General features: G+C 47.5%; 1 protein-coding gene across 2 annotated transcripts in view; it reads left to right on the forward strand.

The window, feature by feature from the left end:
- Positions 1-6541, forward strand: part of FBXO16 (F-box protein 16) — a 57034-nt gene extending 50493 nt beyond the window's left edge. The window contains exons 8-9 of one of the 2 annotated variants that reach the window (XM_025281380.3): positions 3040-3062; positions 3776-3893. In XM_025281380.3, coding sequence (XP_025137165.2) covers positions 3040-3062; positions 3776-3785 — 33 coding nt within the window. In that variant the 3' untranslated portion in view covers positions 3786-3893. Of the gene's footprint in view, positions 1-3039; positions 3063-3775 lie in introns of both variants that reach the window. The other variant, XM_025281379.3, reaches the window with a different exon arrangement.
- Positions 6542-21729: the final 15188 nt, after the last annotated feature.

Genomic DNA, 21729 nt, shown 5'->3' on the forward strand with positions numbered 1-21729 from the left:
TAAATACACTCTGCACTGTAATAGGATTCCATTTGAAACTGTTACAGCCGAGGTGTTACGAGCCCATTCTTGTGTCACAGAAAGCTAGGCTGTTCCTCCATTTGGAAGGTATTATTTTATTTTCCTTGTTCCTAAAATAGCACAAAGGAAGGCTTCTGTTTGTTCTCTTACCTTGTGCTAATCTTAGAGCAACATGAAAATGCTGGCTGTACGCGGATCTTGAAACAACACCAAAAACTTCCAACACGGGAAGACAATTAACTCCCACTCCTTCCCCCTTTCCTCTTGGATTCCAATGACTGGCTGTGTTTAACCCTAGTTTTGCCTACTCTTTCCCAGAAAAGTCACAGCTAACATGCATGGATCTACTAGCAGGAGCATAGATTCAGTAGGGTGTGGGATTCCAGCTTGATTTTCTGGGGGCTGACGTCTCATCAGAGAACTAGTCCTGAAGAGCATATGTTCAGTGCTCAGAGTTTGGGGTCTGCATGATAATGGCTTCAGGAGTGCCGCTGAGACAAAAATCCCTGAGGGTTGAAACTTTCTTGGAGAAGGTGGCCCTCCAAGGATAGATGTAGAGAAGGAGTAAAGAGAGCAGGTGAGTAAGTCAGAAAGAGAAAAACAAATATTGTATATTAACACATGTATGATATGCGTTATGGCAGGCTACAGTCCATGGGGTCTTTATGACCAAAGTCATGACCAAAGTGACTTAGCATGCACACACCACACATATATACAGAATCTAGGAAAACAGTACTGATGAACCTATTTACAGAGAAGAAATGGAGATGCAGATGCAGGGAATGGACTTGTGGACACAGCGGGGGGGAGGAGAGGCTAGGACAAATTGAGAAAGTAGCATTGATGTATATACACTCACTCACTCTCAAAGTCACTCAGTCGTGTCTGACTCTTTGAGACCCCATGGACTGCAGCCCGCCAGGCTCCTCTGTCCATGGGATTTCCCAGGCAAAAATACTGGAGTGGGTTGCCATTCCCTTCTCCAGGAGATATTCCCAACCCAGGGATCAAATCTGAGTCTACTGCATTGCAGGCAGATTCTTTACCATTTGAACCACCAAGGAAGCCCCATGTATGCTCATAACTTGTGGGAGCCTGCTATATAGCACAGGGAGCCCATCCTGGAGCTCTGTGATGACCTAGAAGGGTGGGATGAGGGGGGAGGGAGGCTCCAGAGGGTAGGGATATATATATATATGCTGGGAGCCGGCACATTGCATATTGAGTGAGGATCTGGAATAGCTCAACTGGAATTCTATCACTGCTGAGAGCCAGCGTGAGGCACTCCACCCATGACAAAGGTCATGAGGAAGGAGGCTCGGCATACGCAAAGGCGGGATCGAGCCTCAGGAGTCCCCCTGGAAATTCTCGAGCATCTACCCCCAAAACCAGAGTCTGCCTACTTTCTGCTTTGTGCTTTCACCTACACCTCTGACTTTACGGGGGGCTGTCTCCCACTACCTCTCTCTGAAAAAAGAGTTAGCTTACAGCTCCAGTTAATAATTCTTGGGTGTGACAGTGTTTAACCTACAAACTCCTTTGGAAATCCTCTAGCCTGCCTGAATGGGTTTTTCCGGCCACATGTGATTGTTCAGAGCCTCCCAACTGTGAGAGGCAGGAGATGTTCTAAACTGCCTAAACACAGATTCCTTTGAGTAGTTAAAAGATTGATTAGAAAATGTATTGGTGAAGGGTTTTTCACTTGTTGGGCCAATGTTTGCTGCTAAGTCTCCATACTCCTACTGTGTCCTTGGCAGTGTATTGATTGATATAATGGGTGTATAGAAATGTAAAATGCAGCTTTGTTCAATGCTTTTTGGAAGGCTGGCGCCTGACTTTGGAATAATCACCTTTAGAGAAAGATAAGTTTCTTAAAATGTTAACAGGCCTCCGGGCCAGAAGATGATGTCTATCACCTGAACTTTTGCATATGATAAGTTTGCAGGAAGAAAGCCTGGCTTGCTGCATGACTCTACCCCTTCCCCCATTATCCTCTATGCATACCTTAAGGTATAAAAACTACTTTGGAAAATAAAGTGCGGGCCTTGTTCACTGAAACTTGGTCTCCCCATGTCACTCTCTCTCCCAAATTCCGGCTGAGCGTCCATCTGGAGCGTGGATGTCCTCTGCGACCATTTATTTGCCTGGGCTTCTAAGACCCACTCGAGAAGGTGTCTAAGGTGGGGCACCTTCCGCTATTCGAGAGGGCGCCTGCGGCCTCCGTGGTCAGAGCTAACCTGGTGTCACGGGTTATATTGATTTTCCGCGTAAACCAAGCCACTCAGCTTCTTTTCTCCACTGAATTTTCCTACTGAGCTATCCTTATTTCAGCCGCTTTTCTCCACTGAATTTCCTCACTGAGCTATCCTTATTCTATTACTCTTTGTATCCTTAATTAAAGTGTAATTAAACAGTTATTCCCTGACCCTCGCCTAGCCGTCTCTCCTTCGAATACCCTGGATCAGCCGGGGCTGGTCCCCGGCATATATATATATATATATAAAATTATGACTGATTAACATGGATGTATGGCAGAGACCACCACAACATTGTAAGGCAATTATCCTCCAATTTAAAAAATAGAGAGAGAGAGACGGCAGGTGGAGGGTGCAGGCGAGACCAGCCTGTGTGGGGCATCTCTGTGGAGGAAGAGGGACCCAGTTCACTGGAAACAGCAGTCATGGCTGCAGCAATTTCTGATTCAGTGAAAGCCTAAAGTAGGATTTTCCCCAGATTAATGGAAACCCTGTGTGTTGCAAACACACCCATCAGAGCATTAGAGGGAGGTAACGGATGACCTGACTCCTGGGACCTGCCAGCTGAATATGGAGTCGGGAGGGGGACCGTGTTCGGAGAGGCTCAGCCTCTGTCCATCTGCTTGCTCTCCTGTGTTGCTCTGCCCAGTTGGGGCTGAGATAAGGGTGCATGTGCCCCCTCCTGTTCCCTGTAAACTCAGTTTGTATTATGTCTTTCTCTCGCTCTCTCCCTTCCTCTGCCTTTTCTGCTCACGGCCAGATGTTGAGAAGTTCTTCCTCGCTGTGAGTTTTGGATGGAATGTCCACGGATGACATCAGTCTTTTGTGCGCATGACCAGATTAGCAGGGAGGGTAAACGATGGGAACTCTATCAATACCCACCTGGTCTCAGGATCACGAGTCTCCAGATCCAGCTCTAACACCTTTTAGCTCCTTGAACGCTGGCATTTCAACTACCTGCTCTTCGATTTCATTTATTTGTAAAATGGAGACGTTAATACCTCCCTATTTACCTCACACAATTTCCTTGAGGCTCAAATGAAATGTGGTTGTGAAAGTGCTTTGGAGACAAAGAAATGTATTTATTAGGAGTAACTCAATGCTTGAGGGGTTGCATGAGGGGGAAGGTAGTGAAACTGGGACGTCTCAATAAATCCCATCCCGTCCTACAATTTTATAAAATTGTTTCATACTACTTTGTCGTTGGTTAAGTAACTAGGTGTGTCTGACTCTTTTGCAACCCTGAGAACTGTAGCCCACCAGGCTCTTCTGTCCATGGAATTCTCCGGGCAAGAACACTGGAGTGGGTTGCCATTCCTTTCTCCTGGGGATCTTCCGGACCCAGGAATTTAACCCACATCTCCTGCTTAGCAGGTGGATACTTTACCACTGAGCCTCTAGGGAAGCCCTTTATATTCCTTAAATAAGTTGAATTAGATAGCTTTTTCTGCTGTTCTAACAACTCTCACTCTAGCGGTATCTTTTTTCCTCCCTAGAGCTCCTTAAATGCAGAACCCAGGGCCTCCCTACAAGTTCCAGCTCACCTTGCTTGGCTTCCTCACCAGCCACTGGGCCTCCCAGCCACTGAAGCACCAACAAAAACTCTCACATGGCATCTCCAGAGGCTCTCTGGACTTCAGTCATCACCCCAGGCCTTCCAGCAGCAGCTGATGTGAAAAAATGCGAAAAGATTTTTCCAAAAACGACAAGATGCTCTACACAGAGACTTGGATGTCACGTGGATCCTTGCTTAGAAACGGCTTAGGAACCTTATTGTGAAAGCGAGTCCTGCAGTGTTTCAGGAACAGGTATTCATTGCACAAACATTGACATATTTATAAACTTAGGAATGTGATGATAGACACCGTGGAGTGGATAAAGGGACATATGATAAGTGTCCTTGGTGAGGTTGGCTGTGTGAGACCAGGTCCGAGAAGGATATAACCAGCACATCCCCAGGGCTCCACAAGCGGTTTAGTGATGGGACGACTGACCATGGTGTCATAGTTTGCTGGGGCTGCTGTAACAAAGTCTTAGTCCATTTAGGCTGCTGTGACAAGCGTACCATTGATAAGTGGGCCTCCCTGATGTCTCAGAGGTAAAGAAACAGCATGCAATGCAGGAGACTTGGGTGTGATCCCTGGGTTGGGAAGATGCCCTGGAGAAGGAAATGGCAACCCACTCCAGTATTCTTGCCTGGGAAATCCCATGGACAGAGGAGCCTGGTGGGCTACAGCCCACAGGGTCACAAAGAGTTGGACACGACTGAGTGATTAGACCACCACCACCATTGATGAGTGGTTTAAAAACAACAGACATATATTTTCTGGAGGCTGGGAAGTCCAAGATTAAGATGTGGGCAGGGTTGGTTTCTTCTGAGGCCTCTCTCCTTGGCTTGCAGATGGCTGCCTTCTCCCTGTGTCCCCACAGACTGTCTTCCTTTTCTGCATGCCGATGTCCTCATCTTCTCTTACTGTGTATATGCTAAGTTGCTCAGTTGTGGCCGACTCTTTGCCACCCCATGGACTGTAGTCCACTAGGCTCCTCTGTCCATGGGATTCTCCAGGCAAGAATAATGGAGTGGGTTGCCATGCCCTCCTCCAAGGTGATCTTCCAGACCCAAGGATCGAACCCACATCTCTTATGTCTCCTGCATTGGCGGGTGGGTTCTTTCCCACTAGTGCCACCTGGGCCTCTTATTATATGGACACAAGTCAGGTTGGATTAGGGTCCACCTGTACGACTTTGTTTAACTTTAATTACCTTTTTGAAGACACTCTCCTAAGACAGTCACATTCTGAGATCTTGGGGGTTAGAACTTCAACATAGGAATGGGGGGCAGGGGTTACAACTCAACCCTTAGCTCACACTGTGGGCAAGGTAAAGAGAATCAAGACGAATGGAGAAGCCACTGGGAACTATTAACAGCAGAAGCCTCTATCATCCTCGGGCCTGGAGAAACAAAAGAGAAAGGGCATGCTATTCCTAGAACCCATCCAGAGCTGTGGTCATAGGAGGGGGGCTGCCCAGAGAAGGTGCTATATGACAGAGGAAGGCACCCATGGTGGAGACCAGGCTGTGGCAGAGAGGGAAGGAGAAGACCCACCCCTCTCTCTCCTCGCCCTTCACACGCCTCCCTTCACACTCTGATAGTGCTTCCCTTGGTCAAGAGCCGAGAAAGAGGAGCTGAGAACAGCGAAGCCTGGAGGCTACAGCTTGTAGACAGCAGGCTTTGAGGCAGGGAACGGGCTGACAAATGTGGCCAGGGGTGGGAGGGGAGCAGTGGGATTTGAGTGGGACGATGAAGAATCACCAGCTCAGTGGAGAAAACAAAGTCATTTCCAAAGGAGGAATTAATTATGCATACTCAGGTAACATAAATGGGCTTTAAAGTGTCATCGGAAAACAGAAAATGCTACTTAGCTGCAAAAAATATTAGTCATACATTCGAAACTGAACCACGTATTCATGTAACCATTTCCAGTCCCAGAAGTTACTATTCTAAGATACTTGTTTGCAGAAGTAAAGCAGAATGAGAGAAAAATAAGTTTGTCAATCTTGTCATGTTAAACACTTATGTTCTTAAAATAGGATGGGAAGTATTACTGGAACTATTTTGGAATAGAAAGCAGCTCTCTGCCTCAGGAGGGTGCCTGTGTGACCGCACCCATCAACGGTCACAGCATGGTTATATGAACTGGGTACGTCCCCTGTGTTATCATGCCAGGGCTGCCATAACAAAATACCATAGGCTGGTGGCTTCAACAACAGAAATTTGTTTTCTCACCATTCTGGAGGCTGGAAGCCTGAGACCCAGTGTTGACAGGGTGGATGTCTGCTGAGAGCTCCCTTTGGGTTGCCTTTTCAATGTGTGCTCCCATGGTCTTTCCCGGGTGACTTTGCAGGGGGAAAAAGCGAGGGGATGGAGGGAGGGGGAGAGAGAGCGATTTCTTGGTGTCTCTTCTTTTTTTTCCTAAGTTCAAATCATCCTGATTTTATGATCACAGAAATACTACAAATATCCACAATTGGTGAACACCATTATAACAAATACAGATAGAAGGATGGATAGAGAGCTACACAGATAGAGTGACTGTAACAGGAATAGGCTCAATCTGCACGTGCTGTTTTTAAAGTGTAGTGTTGAATTTAGCGTTACTTGAATTTTTAAAAAAATTTATTTGACCACATCAGGGCTTAGTTGCGGCATGTGGGATCTTTAGTTGAAGCATGTAGGATCTAGTTTGCTGACCACGGATCAAACCCAGGCCCCCTGCATTGGGATACCGGCTTGATCCCTGGGTCAGGAAGATCCCCTGGAGGAGGAAATGGCAAGCCACTCCATTATTCTTGCCTGGAAAATCCCATGGACAGAGGAGCCTGGCAGGCTGCAGTCCATGGGGTCTCAGAGTTGGAGATGACTGAGCGACTTAGCACACACTCATGCATTTCCTTAAAGGCCCCACGTCCCAATACAGCCCCTCTGGGGGTTAAGACTTCAACATATGAGTTTTGGAGGGGACCCAAACTTTCAGTCCATAACATCCCACGTAGTGATATGAAATAGATGACACTTGATACCTTGATACTGATAGTCATCAAATCAAGAAAACTTCATTGCGCACCTACTGTGTGCCAGAATCTCCGCTAGGCTCTGAGATTATAGGTGGAAGGAAAAAAAAAAAGCCTCATTGTTTAATGAGTTTATAACTTGAAGAGAGACAGAGTCGCTCTTCAAACACAGTGGTCGCTGCCAGGAGAGCTTGCGCATTTGTGCTGTCACTGGGTCATGTTCGGCTCTTTGAGACCCCATGGACTGTAGCCCGCCAGACTCCTCTATCCATGGGATTCTCCAGGCAAGAATACTGGAGTGGGTTGCCATTTCCTTTTCCAGACCCAGGGATCTCTTGGGTCTCCTGAATTGGCAGCGGGTTCTTTACCACTAGCACCCTTGGTTGCTCAGATGGTAAAGATTTCCCCTACAATGCGGGAGACCTGGGTTCTATCCCCAGGTCAGGAAGATCTCCTGGAGGAGGGCATGGGTACCAGTGTTCTTGCCTGGGATTTCCATGGAGAGAGGAGCCTGGCGGGCTACAGTCCATGGGGTCACAAAAGAGTCAGGACACGACTGAGTGACTAACACTGTCACTTTCTGTTCAGTGCCCCCTGGGAAGCCCCAGAGCGCCTAGATAGGACGAATAAACCACTCCCTGGGGGCTGCACAAGTGATGTGGAAGCAGAAACAGAGGTGAGGAGTTGGATAGTAAACATGGGGTGGGACAGACAAGGGGGAGCATTCAGGATTGAGGAAGACGATACACAGAACTAGGGTGACCAGGATCCTGGTTTGCCCGGGGCCGTCCTGGTTTTAGCACTAAAAATCCCACACCCGGGAAAGCTCGGGGTCGCTGAGCCTTATATGTCGAGGTGTCAAGTGCAGTAGAGCTGGTGCATGGAGGAGGAGGGTTGCAGCAGGGCTGATGGGAAAAACGCTGGAAAAATAGGCAGGAGCCCAAACAGGAACCGAGCCATGCTCAGGAGGTAAGGCTTTCTTTTGGAGCTAGCTGAGTACTCAGTGCTGCTGTGCTGTGCTTCCTCGATCAGTCATGTCTGACTCTTTGGACCCCATGGACTACACAGTCCATGGGGATTCTCAGGCAAGAATACTTGAGTGGGTTGCCATGCCCTCCTCCAGGGGATCTTCCCAACCCAGGGACTGAACCCAGGTCTCCTGCGTTGCAGGCAGATTCTTTACCACCTGAGCCACCAGGAAAGCCCAAAAATACTGGAGTGGGTAGCCTATCCCTTCTCCAGGGAATCTTCCCCACCCAGGAATCCAACCAGGGTCTCCTGCATTGCAGGCGGATTCATTACCAACTGAGCTGCCAGGGAAGCAAGTAATCAGTAAGCGATCTTAAGTAGGGGAGCAACTTGCTGAGACCAGATTTTTTTTTCTATAGCAAATTATTGTAATATTTATTTATTTATTTTCTGTAGTCTGCAATGTGACTTTATTTATTTTTAAATTTTTATCAGAGTGTAGCTGCTTTACAACCTTCTGTTAGTTTCTGCTATATACTTTGTTGTACATATTATTGTTCAGTTGTGTCTGACTCTTTGCAACCCCATGGACTGAAGCACACCAGGCTTCCTAGTCTTTGATCATCTCCTGGAGTTTGCTGAAACTCATGTCCATTGAGTCAGTGATGCCATCCAACCATCTCATCCTCTGTTGTCCCCTTCGCCTCCTGCCTTCAGTCTTTCCCAGCATCAGGGTCTTTTCCAGTGAGTTTGGCTTTTCAGGTAGCCAAAGTATTGGAGCTTCAGCATCAGTCCTTCTAATGAATATTCAGGGTTGATGTCCTTTAGGATTAATTAGTTTGGATCTCCTTGCTGTCTTTTTTTGGATGTCCTTCCCATCTAGGTCACCACAGGGCACTGAGTAGAGTTCCCTGTGCTCTATAGCAGATTCTCAATAGTTATCTATTTTATATGTAGTATCAATAGTGTGGGGCTTCCCAGGTGGTGCTGGTGGTAAAGAACCTGCCTGCCAATGCAGGAGACTAAGAGACACAGGTTCAATCCCTGGTTCAGGAAGATCCCCTGAAGGAGGGCGTGACAATCCACTCTCGTATTCTTGCCTGGAGAATCCCACAGACAGACAAGCCTGGTGGGCTACAGTTCATGGGGCTGCAAACAGTCGGACACGACTGAAGGGGCTTAGCAGGCATGCATGCAAAGCAGTAGTGTAAATGTGTCAGTCCCAATCTCCCACCTTCTCCCATCATCCCCAGAGACTTGCATTTAGAAAGAGCTCTATCTGCTGGATGATGAGGAAGAGGGACGATATTGAGGGCCATTCAGGAAGCAGTGGTGGTTTTCCAGAGAACAGCGATGGAGAGCGAAAGTAAAACGATGGGGGGAGATGGAGAGACCCGGAGGATTTGCAATGTCTTAAGGAGGAGTAACAGGCCTTAGAAATACACGTTTGGGAGGTGAGAGAGAAGGAGTAGTCAAGGATGACTCCCAGGTTGCTGGCTTGGGCAACTGGAAAAAGTCTTGGGAAGTAATTAAGACGGTTTGGAAATACCTTCCCCACTGCACCCTGCATGAGAATACAAAACAAAGCAGCCTTTCTTCTGCTTCCCAGACAGCTCTTGGTGACCTAAAATCTCAGTTATTGTGCAACTGCCCCAGAGGTCTCGGGCCCATGCAGCCAGGAGACTTTCGGCACGCTCAGGTTGGAGAGGAGGTTTGTGGTGAGAGGGGGAAGCAGAGAGACATTTATGACGCTAGATACTTCCTCAAGGTCTGTGTACTCTGTCTTGTTTAAGCTTCACGAAAATCTTACCAGAGAGGGAGGTGGGGACTGTTATTCCCATCTCAGAGCTGCTGAATGGGGATAAACTAACATGCCCTGGGGGGCTACGGACACAGAGCAGCAGAGCTGAGCTTTAAACCCAGCTGTGGGGACTTCCCTGGTGGTCCAGTGGTTAGGAGTCCGCCTGCCATTGCAGGGGACATGGGTTCGATCCTTGGTCGGCAAAGATTCCACAAGCCACAGAACGCAACTACTGAAGCCCGTGCTCCCTAGAGCCTATGCTTCCCAACTGGAAAACCCACCGCAGTAAGAAGCGTGTGCACCACAACTAGCGAGTAGCCCCCACTCACCACAACTAGAGAAAAGCCTACGCAGTAGTGAAAACCCAGTGCAGCCAAAATAAATAAAAAAGACTCCACCTCCCAGTGCAGGAGGTGTGGGCTCGATCCCTGGTCAGGAAACTAAGATCACACATGCTACAGGGTATGGCCCAAAATTATTAAATAAGTAAATTTAAAAAATATATATATTAAAAAAATTAAAAACCCACCTGTGTCTGACTCTGAAGAACAGCTCTTTCCACCAGTGAGTTCCCTAGTTTCTACCCAGTTGGATATGTGTTCCGTGTACTGCCATGCCTTGATTCTGTCTTTATTCAGCAGTCCAGCAGGATGCAGACAAGGTAAGGACTGTCTCCTTCAGGGCCCTAAGAGGCCAGTTGAAGGCTGCTTGCCTGATGGAGCAAGGTTTGCAAGAGAGCATCTTCATGCTCTGTAACTGGTCCCCACGCTGATGAAACCTGCAAAACTCTGAAAGCTGTACTTTCTGTATAATTATCTTTGTGAGCATCAAGGCTATGGAGACAGTGTGCCCATCAACAGCCTATTTAGGGAGGTTGGGATTGTGTGTTAGTTGCTAAGTCATGTCTGACTCTTTGCAAGCCCACCAGGCTCCTCTGTCCACGGAATTCTCCAGGCAAGAATACTGGAGCGGGTTGCCATTTCCTTCTCCAGAGGATCTTCTCCACCCAGGGATCGAACCTGGGTCTCTTTCATTGCAGGCAGATTCTTTACCATCTGAGCCACCAGGGAAGCCCAGAGGGTTGGGGGAAGGAGATGAAACTCAAGAGACAGGTAGGCATGAGCAGGATACTACACGGAAGAAAGGACCACAGAAGGAGTCTCCAGGGCCTCCCTCCCAAAGATGGGAGTGTACAGCAAGCTTGTCTAAACCTCCGAAGCGACTCTGGAAAACTGACAGCCATGAAAGGGGTCCCGACAGGGAGGCTGCCCTCCTAGGTCAGGGACCTTCTAGAACTGGAGCCTTAAAAGAAACCCGAGAGCCAACCCGAGCTCCTTTGTAACCAGCCACACTTGTATTTTGATGTGACTCTGGACCGAATTCCTGCAGTCTTAATAGATAATCCATCCATTTTGCATATGTCTTCTATTGTTATTTCTGCATGTATGTTGTTCCTCTACCCCTTCTAGATTGGGATTTCTTTAAAGACCCTAGTTTCACTCTGTCCATGTTTTCTCAAGTTCTTTTACCCAGTAGACACGCGACTGGCGTTTGTTGTCCTTGGAGTGAAATGGTCCTTTCTCGACTACCTTCTTTAGTCACTGACACTGGCAGAGAAAGGACACAAGAGGGAGCTCCTTCCCCACTGATCTGAGTTCGGGCCTTGGACCCTGAGACAGGACAGACATTGATAGAAACGTTTTTAAACTAATTTGGGGGAGTTTTAACTATTTACACCCCCACACTTAGGAAAATCTTTCAGCTCAAGCCTTCAATTCCATTTGAATCAAACTAATATTCACATAATTTTTGAAGAATTTATAATCTAAGGAAGAAGCATCTATTTAAAAAACCAACCAACCACTGTATATCCATTAGTATGGTTCTTATTAAAAACACAAAATAGCGAGTGTTGGCAAGGATGTGGAGAAATTGGAAGTTTCCTGTGTTGCTGGGGGGGAGGTAAAACGACCACTGCTATGGAAAACAGTATGGTGGTTCCTCAAAAAAATCAAACATAGAATTACCATACGATCCAAGCAATTTCGCTGCTGGGTATATTCCCAAAAGAATTGAAAGTGGCCACTCAGAGAGCTATGTGTACACCCATGTTCATAGCAGTATTATTTGCAATAACCAAAGGGTGGAAGCAACCCAAGTATCCACTGACAGATGAATGGATAAACAAAATGCAGTGCAACATATGCGCAGCCATGTCCGACTCTGCGACCCCATGGACTGTAGCCCGCCAGGCTCCGTCCATGGGATTCTCCAGGCAAGAATACTGGAGTGGGTTGCCATTGCCTTCCCCGGGGGATCTTCCCGACCCAGCAATTGAACCTGAGTCTCCTGCATTGGCAAGCAGATTCTTTACCACCGAGCCACCAGGGAAGCCCATAACATACGAGGGAACAGTATCAAGCCTTAAAAAGGAAAGCACTTCTGACACATGCTGTAATGTGGATGGCAAAGGACAGCGTGTGGTTCCACGTATTGGAGGTCCCTAGAGTAGTCAGATTCATAGAGACAGAAAGTAGAATGGGGGTTACCAGGGGTACCAAGCATTTATTTTATTTTTAAAACCAAGACTGTATCGTTAAAGTTATTTGTTTATTTGGCTGTGTCGGGTCTTAGTTGCGACATGTGCGATCTGCATGGTGTCACGCAGGATCTTTCGATTTGGTGCACAGACTCTAATTGCGGTGCATGGGGTTAGTTGATCCGCAGAATGTGGGACCTTAGTTCCCCAACCAGGGATTGAACCTGCGTCCCTTGCATTGCAAGGCAGATTCTTTACAGCTGGGCCACCATGGAAGTCCCACCAAGCACTTAATAGACACAGAATTTTGCTTTGGGAAGATGAAAAAGTTCTGGAGATGGATGATGTTGGAAGTTGCACAACAATATGAATCTACTTATTCTACTAAAACATAACATTTAAAAATGGAAGAATTAATTTTAAAAAGGGACAGAGAGATGTGTCTTTAAGCCCAGTTTCACGTACAGCCTTATCTCTTGCCAAGGTGCCTTGGAGTAGTGAAGACCCTCGTGACCGTGCATCATGCATGTTGGTGAGGGAGAGAGCCAAAGTTTCTGAGCATGGCCCCTGCTATGACCAGTGTCCCACCCATCTGGGCTCCTGGTTCCATCCACTTTGGTGCTGGGACCACACTATCTCAGTTTAGCGTCTTTCAGTTGCCTTACATGCTTCACCCCACACGTAACCACTCGTCTTTACACCGTTATCACTGGACTCAGCCCTATTCCTCTCCTTCATTTCACTAAACACTTTCTTGCAAGTTCCATGTGTATCTCTCTTTTGTTCTTTAATACCTCCCTCCTCTCCTTAAACCAGGAAACCTGGTCTCAGCCCTCACCTCGTGGCAATTTTACTCTCATGGTGTCTCAGTCCACTCTGGGCTACCAAAGCAAAATACTGTGGATCAAGGGGCTTAAAACCCACAGACATTTATTCCTCCCAGTTCTGGTGGCTGGAGTTCGAGATCAAAGTGCCGCAGATTCCGTGTCTGGTCAGACCCCATACCTCCCTCCTGTGTCCTCACCTTTGGGGTCTCCTTTATAAGGGTGCTCATTCCACTCATGGGACTTCCCGGGTGGCTCAGCGGTAAAGTATTCGCCTGCCAGTGCAGGAGAAGCAGGAGGCTCAGGTTTGATCCCTGAGTTGGGAAGATCCCTTGTAGGAGGGCATGGCAACCCAGGAGTATTTTTGCCTGGAAAATCCCATGGACAGAGGAGCCTGGCAGGCTACAGTCCATGGGGTCCGTGCCTTAATCGTGGTCTGTTCCTTGAATCTGCAGCAACCTTCTGTTTACTCCGTGGACATTCTTGCAGTCTTGCCTGAGAGGTGCTCAGCTCTGTCAGCTTCACCCGATTATGATGACGACTCCCAAATCTCTCTCCTAGAGGACAGCCACCGTCCCTCACGTCATCTTCTCTTTCCCCCGATTTATAGGGTGTTTGTGCTTTGGGTGTTCTGCCAGCACCTCACACTCAGCCGCTTAGGCTGTCTCATTTATTTCCTAAACACGAGATGGGGCAGGAGGGGTCTTAGGCACTTCTGATAGGGTTGCTCCACTTGGCTTTATGGTTGTGGGTGGGTGGGGGGATCATTTAATTTCTCAGTTTCCTTACAGAGGAAGAGATTTACTTCCCCAAAAATCCTACCTGTGAGGAATAAAAAAAAAAATAATCTGGGGACTGCCCTGGGAGCCCATGGTTAAGACTCCGCGCTTCTAATGAAGGGGGCATGGGTTCAGTGATCAGGGAACTAGGATCCTGAGTGCTGTAACTGAGACCCAGTGCAGCCATGCTGAGCAGTATGGCCAAAAAACAAAAAAAAAGTGTGTGTACTGTAAGGAAAAATACACAGGTGCCATTGAGTGGCAGAAGCTGGGAATGAGAAGCTCTGCCTTCTCCTGAGTGCACCATCGCACATAAGTGGAAGCTCAGGTGGTCTAGAAATGCTTGTGCAAGAGCGGGTGAGCTGTCGGGGTGGTCTGCCCTGCCTGCTGACGTGGAGACACAGGTTAACTCCTAGACCTGGCATATTCTACCCCACTTTGTCTAGCAGACTCCCTTACTCGTCAGTTGTCAAAGAACTAAGAAGTTATATACTCTCAGAAAGGTGCAGTTCTAACCCAGTAGGACTGAAATAACCTTATCTTAACAAATACCACCAACTCCTTCAATTCCTGTTATGATGGTTCTCAACCCCAATAGGGGGATATGACGCTCCTATGACTCTGTGCTGATGATTCTGGGAGAGTGCATAAAAATCGGGGTGCATAAGGTGATCTAGAATTTTGGGAGGGCATGCACCCCGAGTTGAGAATGATGACTCTATTACAAGATCGTCTTGTGGAAAAGCCCAACTTATTTATTTATTCACTCCCTTGCTAAATCATTGAAACACTAATAACTGAGTTTTTCATGAGCCCCCATCCACTTGTCATCAGTGTATTTAACAAAGATACCATCCTTTTGTACTTAAAAAAGTTGTTTCTCTTTGAGACTCCATAAAGGATTCTAAAGGCGAACAGGATCCTTGCAATTAAGGGAACTATAATGTAACAGGAAGGTTTCTTAGAGAAAAGAAACAATTGGAGGGACTTCCCTGGTGGTCCAGTGGCTAAGACTCCCTGCTCCCAATGCCCGGGGGGGGGGGGGGGGGGGGGGGGGGGGGGGGGGTGGCCCGAGTTAGATCCCTGGTCAGGGAAGTAGATCCCACATGCCACAACTAAAGATCCCTTTACGGGGATCCCTTTTTAAGATGCTGCATCTTAAAAAAAAAAAAAAAAAAAAAATCCCACATGCGGCAACTAAGGCTCAGTGTAGCCAAATAGATAAATAATTTTAATTAAAAAGATTCCCGGATATTTCTTATGTTCTTTTATGTTTGAAGAACACTGTTGTATACCATTCTGGCTTTTTCCCGTGCACTTTTCATAGCAACATACAATTGTGAGTTAGAACAAGAGATTATTATGATTTTAGAGGTTTTCACCAAGTAGAGAGTTGATTTGTTCCTTTAAGGCTGGATGGGATTTGTATGCAAGGCGTGGGCCAGGACAGAGTTCCAGGGAGATAAAATTGTTTATGCAAAGGGGGAAAGAAAAAAGCAAATGTGAACAGAGATTAGAAAACTTTTTCTGAAGTCAAGGATTCATGAAGGGGAGTAGCAGTGATAAGGTTGAATAAACTCTGAAGAAGAGGCCAAAGTATTTACTTGGGAGGGCGGTGTTTTCTCTAATGTGCTATGATGAAATTTTGATATATTTCATTCCATCATCCCAAAAAGAAACAATTTTTAAGAAAGAAAAAGACCATATCTTTAACATTGTAATGATCGCAACTACCAGCCTGAGTGCCTGGGAGAAAACCAAGCTGTTAAAATAAATATGACCTGCAATTGCCAAATCTTTTATTATTTACTTGCTGTTTGTTATCCGTTAATTCAAGCAGATGGGCTTCCCTGGTGGCTCAGACAGTAAAGAATCTGCCTGCCAATGCAGGAGACACCAGTTCGATCCCTGGGTCTTCTTCAGGGGTTAGACCCCCCCTGGAGAAGGGAATGGCTACCCACTCCAGTACTCTTGCCTGGAGAATTGCAGAGGAGCCTGGCGGGCTACAGTCCATGGGGCCGCAAAGAGTCAGACATGACTGAGCGACTAACACTTCAATGCTAGCAGATAAGAGTTTGGATCCTTACTATAGAAAAACAAATGGGGCGGGGGGGACTTACAAGTTGAGGAAATTCTACCCATTAAATGTTCTTTTCTCTATGAATTGGGGAAGGGTCACAAGGGCAGACCACCTTGGTTCAGCTCATGGCACATCAGACTTCCCAGAGAAAATGGATTAAGCCCCACTGTCAGCTGTGGGAAGTAAGGCCCGGAAAGGATAAAGGTGTGCTTTTAGGCAGATTACTTTGGTAACCATATACACACTGGGTTGTTGAAGGGAGCAACCAAAGACAAGAAGACCAGTTAGGAGATTACAGCAATAATCCAGACTGGAGATGAAGTAATAGGACCTTCTATCTAATCTACCCTGCTTTACATTATACACATTCTTTTCACAGGCACTCCCTAAAACAATTATGTGAGGAAAGAAATGTCATTCAAACAAACAAAAATGGAAGTTTAATTTAAAAGGTGGCTATGTGAGCAATATTCTTTTGTTTTCATTTTTATTTATTTATTTGACTGCACCAAATCGTAGTTGCAGCACTCAGGATTTTCAGTCTTTTAGTTGCTACAAACGGGTTTGTTTTTTTTTAAGTTGTGTCATGGGAACTCTTAGTTGCAACATGTGGGATCCAGTTCGCTGACCAAGGATGGAACCCTGGCACCCTACATTGGGAGCACGGAGTCTTAGCCACTGGACCACCAGGGAAGTCCTGTGAGCAATATTTTTTTAAAAAATTGACAGCACTTAGTGCCTGGAAAATCCCATGGACGGAGGAGCCTGGTAGGCTGCAGTCCATGGGGTCGCTGAGAGTCGGACACGACTGAGCGACTTCACTTTCACGTTTCACTTTCATGCATTGGAGAAGGAAATGGCAACCCACTCCAGTATTCTTGCCTGGAGAATCCCAGGGACCGGGGAACCTGGTGGGCTGCCGTCTTCGGGGTTGCACAGAGTCGGACACGACTGACGTGACTTAGCAGTAGCAGTGAGTGGTTGGTTGGTGGGGTAAAGAGCAGCAGGGGAGAGGAATCCACGGTGATCTCAAAGTTTTTGAACTCGGGCACTTGGGAGACGGTTGCTGCTATTAACAGATGCCTAGAGGAGAAGCTAATCTGGAGGCGGGTGTGTAATGGCAAGTTTTTTTTAATCTTTTGCAATAATTTCAAAGTTAGAGAAAAGTTATACCAAAAGAGGGACTTCTCTGCTGGTCCAGTGGCTAAGAATCTACCTTCCCATGCAGGGGACACGGGTTCGATCCTGACCCCTGCTCTGGGAACTAAGATCCCATGTGCTGCAGAGCAACTAAGCCCATGCACTGCAGCTACTGAGCGTGAGCACTGCAACTAGAGAAGCCAAAGCTCAGCAATGAAGATCCAGTGCAGCCCTCCCCCGCCAAAAAAAATATAAGAAAAAAAGTTTATACGGAAAGAATAGTACAAGATATTCGAGATAAGACTTTCACCCTTGTCTCAATATAATGCCCTTCTTAAGCAAAGGGCACAGTATAGGGCCACGCAGTGCACTCAGCTATTACATCTCTCAAATCTCCTTCCATCTAAAAAAGCTCTGTGATTTTCCTTTACTTTCACGGCTGTGACATTTTTTAATATTACAGGCCATTCTGTAGGCTTGTCCTCCCATTTGGGTTTGTGCACGGTTTCCTCTGTTTTAGACCCCGGCGATACGTCTCTGATCGGACTGTCACAGAAGTGACCGTGTTCTCACTGCATCAACAAAGTGATTTATGTCATTGCTTGTCATGTTGACTTCATGGTTTGATCTTAATCTGTATCTGCCAGTTTCCTATCTTAATGACTAAAATGCATTGTGAAGAGAGTCTTTGAAAGGGTGCTTCTTTGGTGGTAGTGCTGCTGTGTAATTGTATCGGGCCCTGCACTTAGACGGGTCCCAGGTTTGGCTTATTTTTGTTCATTTCTTACAAAGAAAGAAAGAGAGAAAGAAGGGGCAAAGAAGAATATATTCAACTTAAAATTTTTTAATTATTATTTTAAAAAATATGTATGTATTCGGCTACACTGGGTCTTAATTGAGGTATGTATGATCTTCAGTCTTCACTTGCAGCACTAGAACTCTTAGCTGTGGCATGTGGGATCTAGTTCCCTGACCAGGCGACCCAGGACCCCTGCATGGGGGAGCATGGCGTCTTAGCCACTGGACCACTAGGGAAATCCCTCCCAATTTTTTATTGTTTATTTATTGATCCTGCTGCGCTGCTTGGAGATCTTATTTCCCCAACCAGAAATTAAACCCACTGCCCTTGGCAGTGAGAGCTCAGAGTCCTAACCACTGGTGAATGCTAAGTCCCTTCAGTCCTGTCCAGCTCTTTTTGAGCCTATGGACTGAGCCTGCCAGGCTCCTCTGTCCATGAGACTCTTCAGGCAAGAATACTGAAGTGGGTTGCCATGCCTTTCTCCAGGGAATCTTCTCGACCCAGGGATTGAACCCGAGTCTCTTAGGTGTCCTATACTGGCAGGCAGATTCTTTACCACTAGTGACACCTGGGAAGCCCTCTAACCACCTGACAGGGAATTCCCAACATTCAAGTTTTGGCTTGTGACATTTGAGTTGCCAGGATACCTAAGAGTTAGAAGAGCAAGACTAGGGCTTGGGAGGGAAATCTGGGCTGGAGATTAAGGCTGGGGAGTTACATGCACAAAGGTGATGATTGAAATGGTAAGTTCTCCAAGGGAATCAGAAAAGAGGAACTGGGGAACTAACCTTTAGGAACGTGCACAGATGCAGTATAGAAGGAGAAGGGGAGCCTGCAAAGCACCTAAAGGAATGCATTAGAGAGGGAGGGGAACCCAATGGGGCGGCATCACAGAAACCAAAGGAAAGGGGGTTTCATAAGGAAAAGAGACATCAGCCACGGGAGTACTGCAAAGAAGTTAAAGGAGATGGCTGACCAAGGAAGGAACCCTAGTTCTGATTACTAGCCACAATGAACACATTCTCTGTTCTTTCTTGTATGCATTGGACAAACATGGAGGGGAGGGGTAGTTAGGATGGTGAGGATGGGGGCAGGGAGTGGTTAGGGCATAGTCTTGAGGATGGAAAGGGTACTGCCAAGGCCAACATCCTGGGTGTATAACCTGTGTGCGTGCGTGCATATTGTCATGCCCGACTATTTGTGACCCCATGGACTGTAGCAGACAGGCTCCTCTGTCCATGGGATTTCCCAGGCAAGAATACTGGAGTGGGGTGCCATTTCCTACTCCAGGGGATCTTCCCGACCCAAGGATCAAACCCACGTTTTCTGCATCTCCTGAATTAAAAGGCAGAGTCTTTACCACTGAGCCACCTGGGAAGCCCTTTAGAAGAGTCAAAGGCTTGGTTTAATGCTGTTGAAATTCTTTTTTTTTTTTTAATTTCATTTATTTTTAATTGAAGGATAATTGCTTTACCGTATTGGTTTGGTTTCTGCCAAACCTGGAGGAGGGCATGGCAACCCCCTCCTGTCGCAAGGGGTTCATGGGGTCGCAAGGGGTTGGACACGAGTGAGCAACTAAGGCTGCCAAACATCAACATGAATCAGCCATAGGTTTACCTATGTCTTCTCCCTCGTGAACTTCCCTCCCATCTGAAATTCTAAGCATGAGGTCCCTCATAAGTGAAAGTGAAAGTGAAGTCGCTCAGTCGTGTCTGACTCTTGGTGACCCCATGGACACCAGGCTCCTCTGTCCATGGGATTTTCCAGGCAAGAGTACTGGAGTGGGTTGCCATTTCCTTCTCCAGGGAATTCCTGACCCAGGGATTGAACCCAGGTGTCATACATTGTAGACAGACGCTTTACCGTCTGAGCCACCAGGGACCCTGCAAATTTATGTAGCTGCTTCTGAGTGACCCCCAAGTGTAAACTGTTCTTTCCTTTGGGAATATTTGTAAGTAGCAGGCATAGTGAACTGTGGTGTTGGAGAAGACTCTTGAGAGTCCCTTGGACTGCAAGGAGATCCAACCAGTCCATTCTGAAGGAGATCAGCCCTGGGATTTCTTTGGAAGGAATGATGCTGAAGCTGAAGCTCCAGTACTTTGGCCACCTCATGCGAAGAGTTGACTCATTGGAAAAGACTCTGATGCTGGGAGGGATTGGGGGCAGGAGGAGAAGGGGACGACAGAGGATGAGATGGCTGGATGGCATCACTGACTCGATGGACGTGAGTCTCAGTGAACTCCGGGAGTTGGTGATGCGTGCTGCGATTCATGGGGTCGCAAAGAGTCGGACACGACTGAGTGACTGATCTGATCTGATCTGATCTGAGCAGGCATAGAGCAGTACTTGTCCCAGGAGCAAGGCACAGGTGAAATTTCACTTAGCCTTGGACACCTGTGTTGGCAGAGGGTCGTGTATGGTGGAAGGAGATTACCGAAGCTGGGGAGGGAGGATGGATTTACAGACAGGGCCAAATTCAAGGCCCTTGGGGAGGTAGAATCAGCCTTGGACAGACAGCGGGACTGGAGCAAAGTCGATGAAAAGACAGCTAAGGCCGCGAAGGTGAGGGAACTGGCTGAGGACAAGCCAAGTGCCTACTGAAATTCTTGTCTGGAGTCTAGGACTTAGCAGACCTTAACGACTGATCTGGTTGGTAGAGTCCGCAGAACTAGACGCGAGTCCCATCCGCCGGCCGAGCACGACTCGGGAACAAAGAGGCCTCGCAGGCCGCGGGGAAGGCAGCGCGTCCGGGCTGCGGGGCTGCCTGGCCTCGCGTTCCCTCCCCGCGTCTCCTCCGCTCTCCCCGCCCGCGGGCCGCGCGCCTGGGGCGGCGCAGGGAGGCCTCCGTGGGGCCGGGCACGTCCGCGCCGCCGCCCCCGCCGCCCCGCGCGCCTGGAGGCTGAGCTGGCGGGGAGGGGCCTCGCGCTGCCTCTGGGCCCGGGCGCTTCCGCCGGCCGTGGCCGGGGCTTGGGCGCCGGGCCTGGGGCGAGGCGGAGCGGGGCCGTCGGGCCGCCCAGGGTCTTGGCAGCCGTGGCCCCGCGCGGTCTGGGGGCGTCCTGGGTGCAAACGAGTCGGGACGCGCCGGGCAGGACCGCCGGGCGGCGCTGATGGCGGGGCAGGAATGCGCGGAAGCCCGCCTTCCTCGCTGCGCCTCACCCTTTCGAATCTTCTTTCCAGCCTCCCTGAGCTCCTCTGAAGGGCCCTGCGGACGCTTCCACACTTTTAAAAGGGGGAAATTAACCAGGAGGAAATTAACCTGATTCAAAGAATTGGGAAGGAACCCAAGGTGATTTGAGGTCGGCTTCAACCTCCGCCTGCCACCACATAATCAAAGTAAAATGTACTTAGTGTATAAACTGGGCCCAGTACAGAAGTGTAACTAATCAGACCAAAAAGAAAGAGGGAAAAAGAAAAAGTACCCATCATTCCACTAACCGCAAGCAAACAATCGACATTTGGGGATATTTCTTCACATGAGGTTATGTATTTTTTTCTTTTTACATAATTAATAATTCTCTGTAAATTATTTGGGGTATCTTGATTTTTGTGTTTAATAGCTTGAAAATATTTCCCATATCCATGAACACGTCGTTTCTATGGTTCTGTGCTAACATTGCCCAGCTGTAGCAAAATGTAACCGTATTTTTTAAAGATTCAAAGGATAAAAATATTTTTAAAGTTCCTGATTCTTAATATTAAATTGTTCTCCACAAAGACTGTGCTAATTTATATTTCCAGTCGCACTGAATGAATGGCCAGATTTACTACATCCATGCATACTGATCAGAGAAAGACTCCGAGGTCTTGAATAGGTAACCCGGTCTCTCCTAGGCACCAAACCTCTGCTCCACGTGCCTCCTTTCATTAAAAACGTGAAGAAAATTTCAGAGCCTTTTGGACTCAGACATTCAGACTACTTGGGGACTTTGGCCAGTTCTTGATTCTCA

This window comes from Bubalus bubalis, chromosome 3 (assembly GCF_019923935.1).
Source record: "Bubalus bubalis isolate 160015118507 breed Murrah chromosome 3, NDDB_SH_1, whole genome shotgun sequence".
Classification (NCBI taxonomy): Eukaryota; Metazoa; Chordata; class Mammalia; order Artiodactyla; family Bovidae; genus Bubalus; species Bubalus bubalis.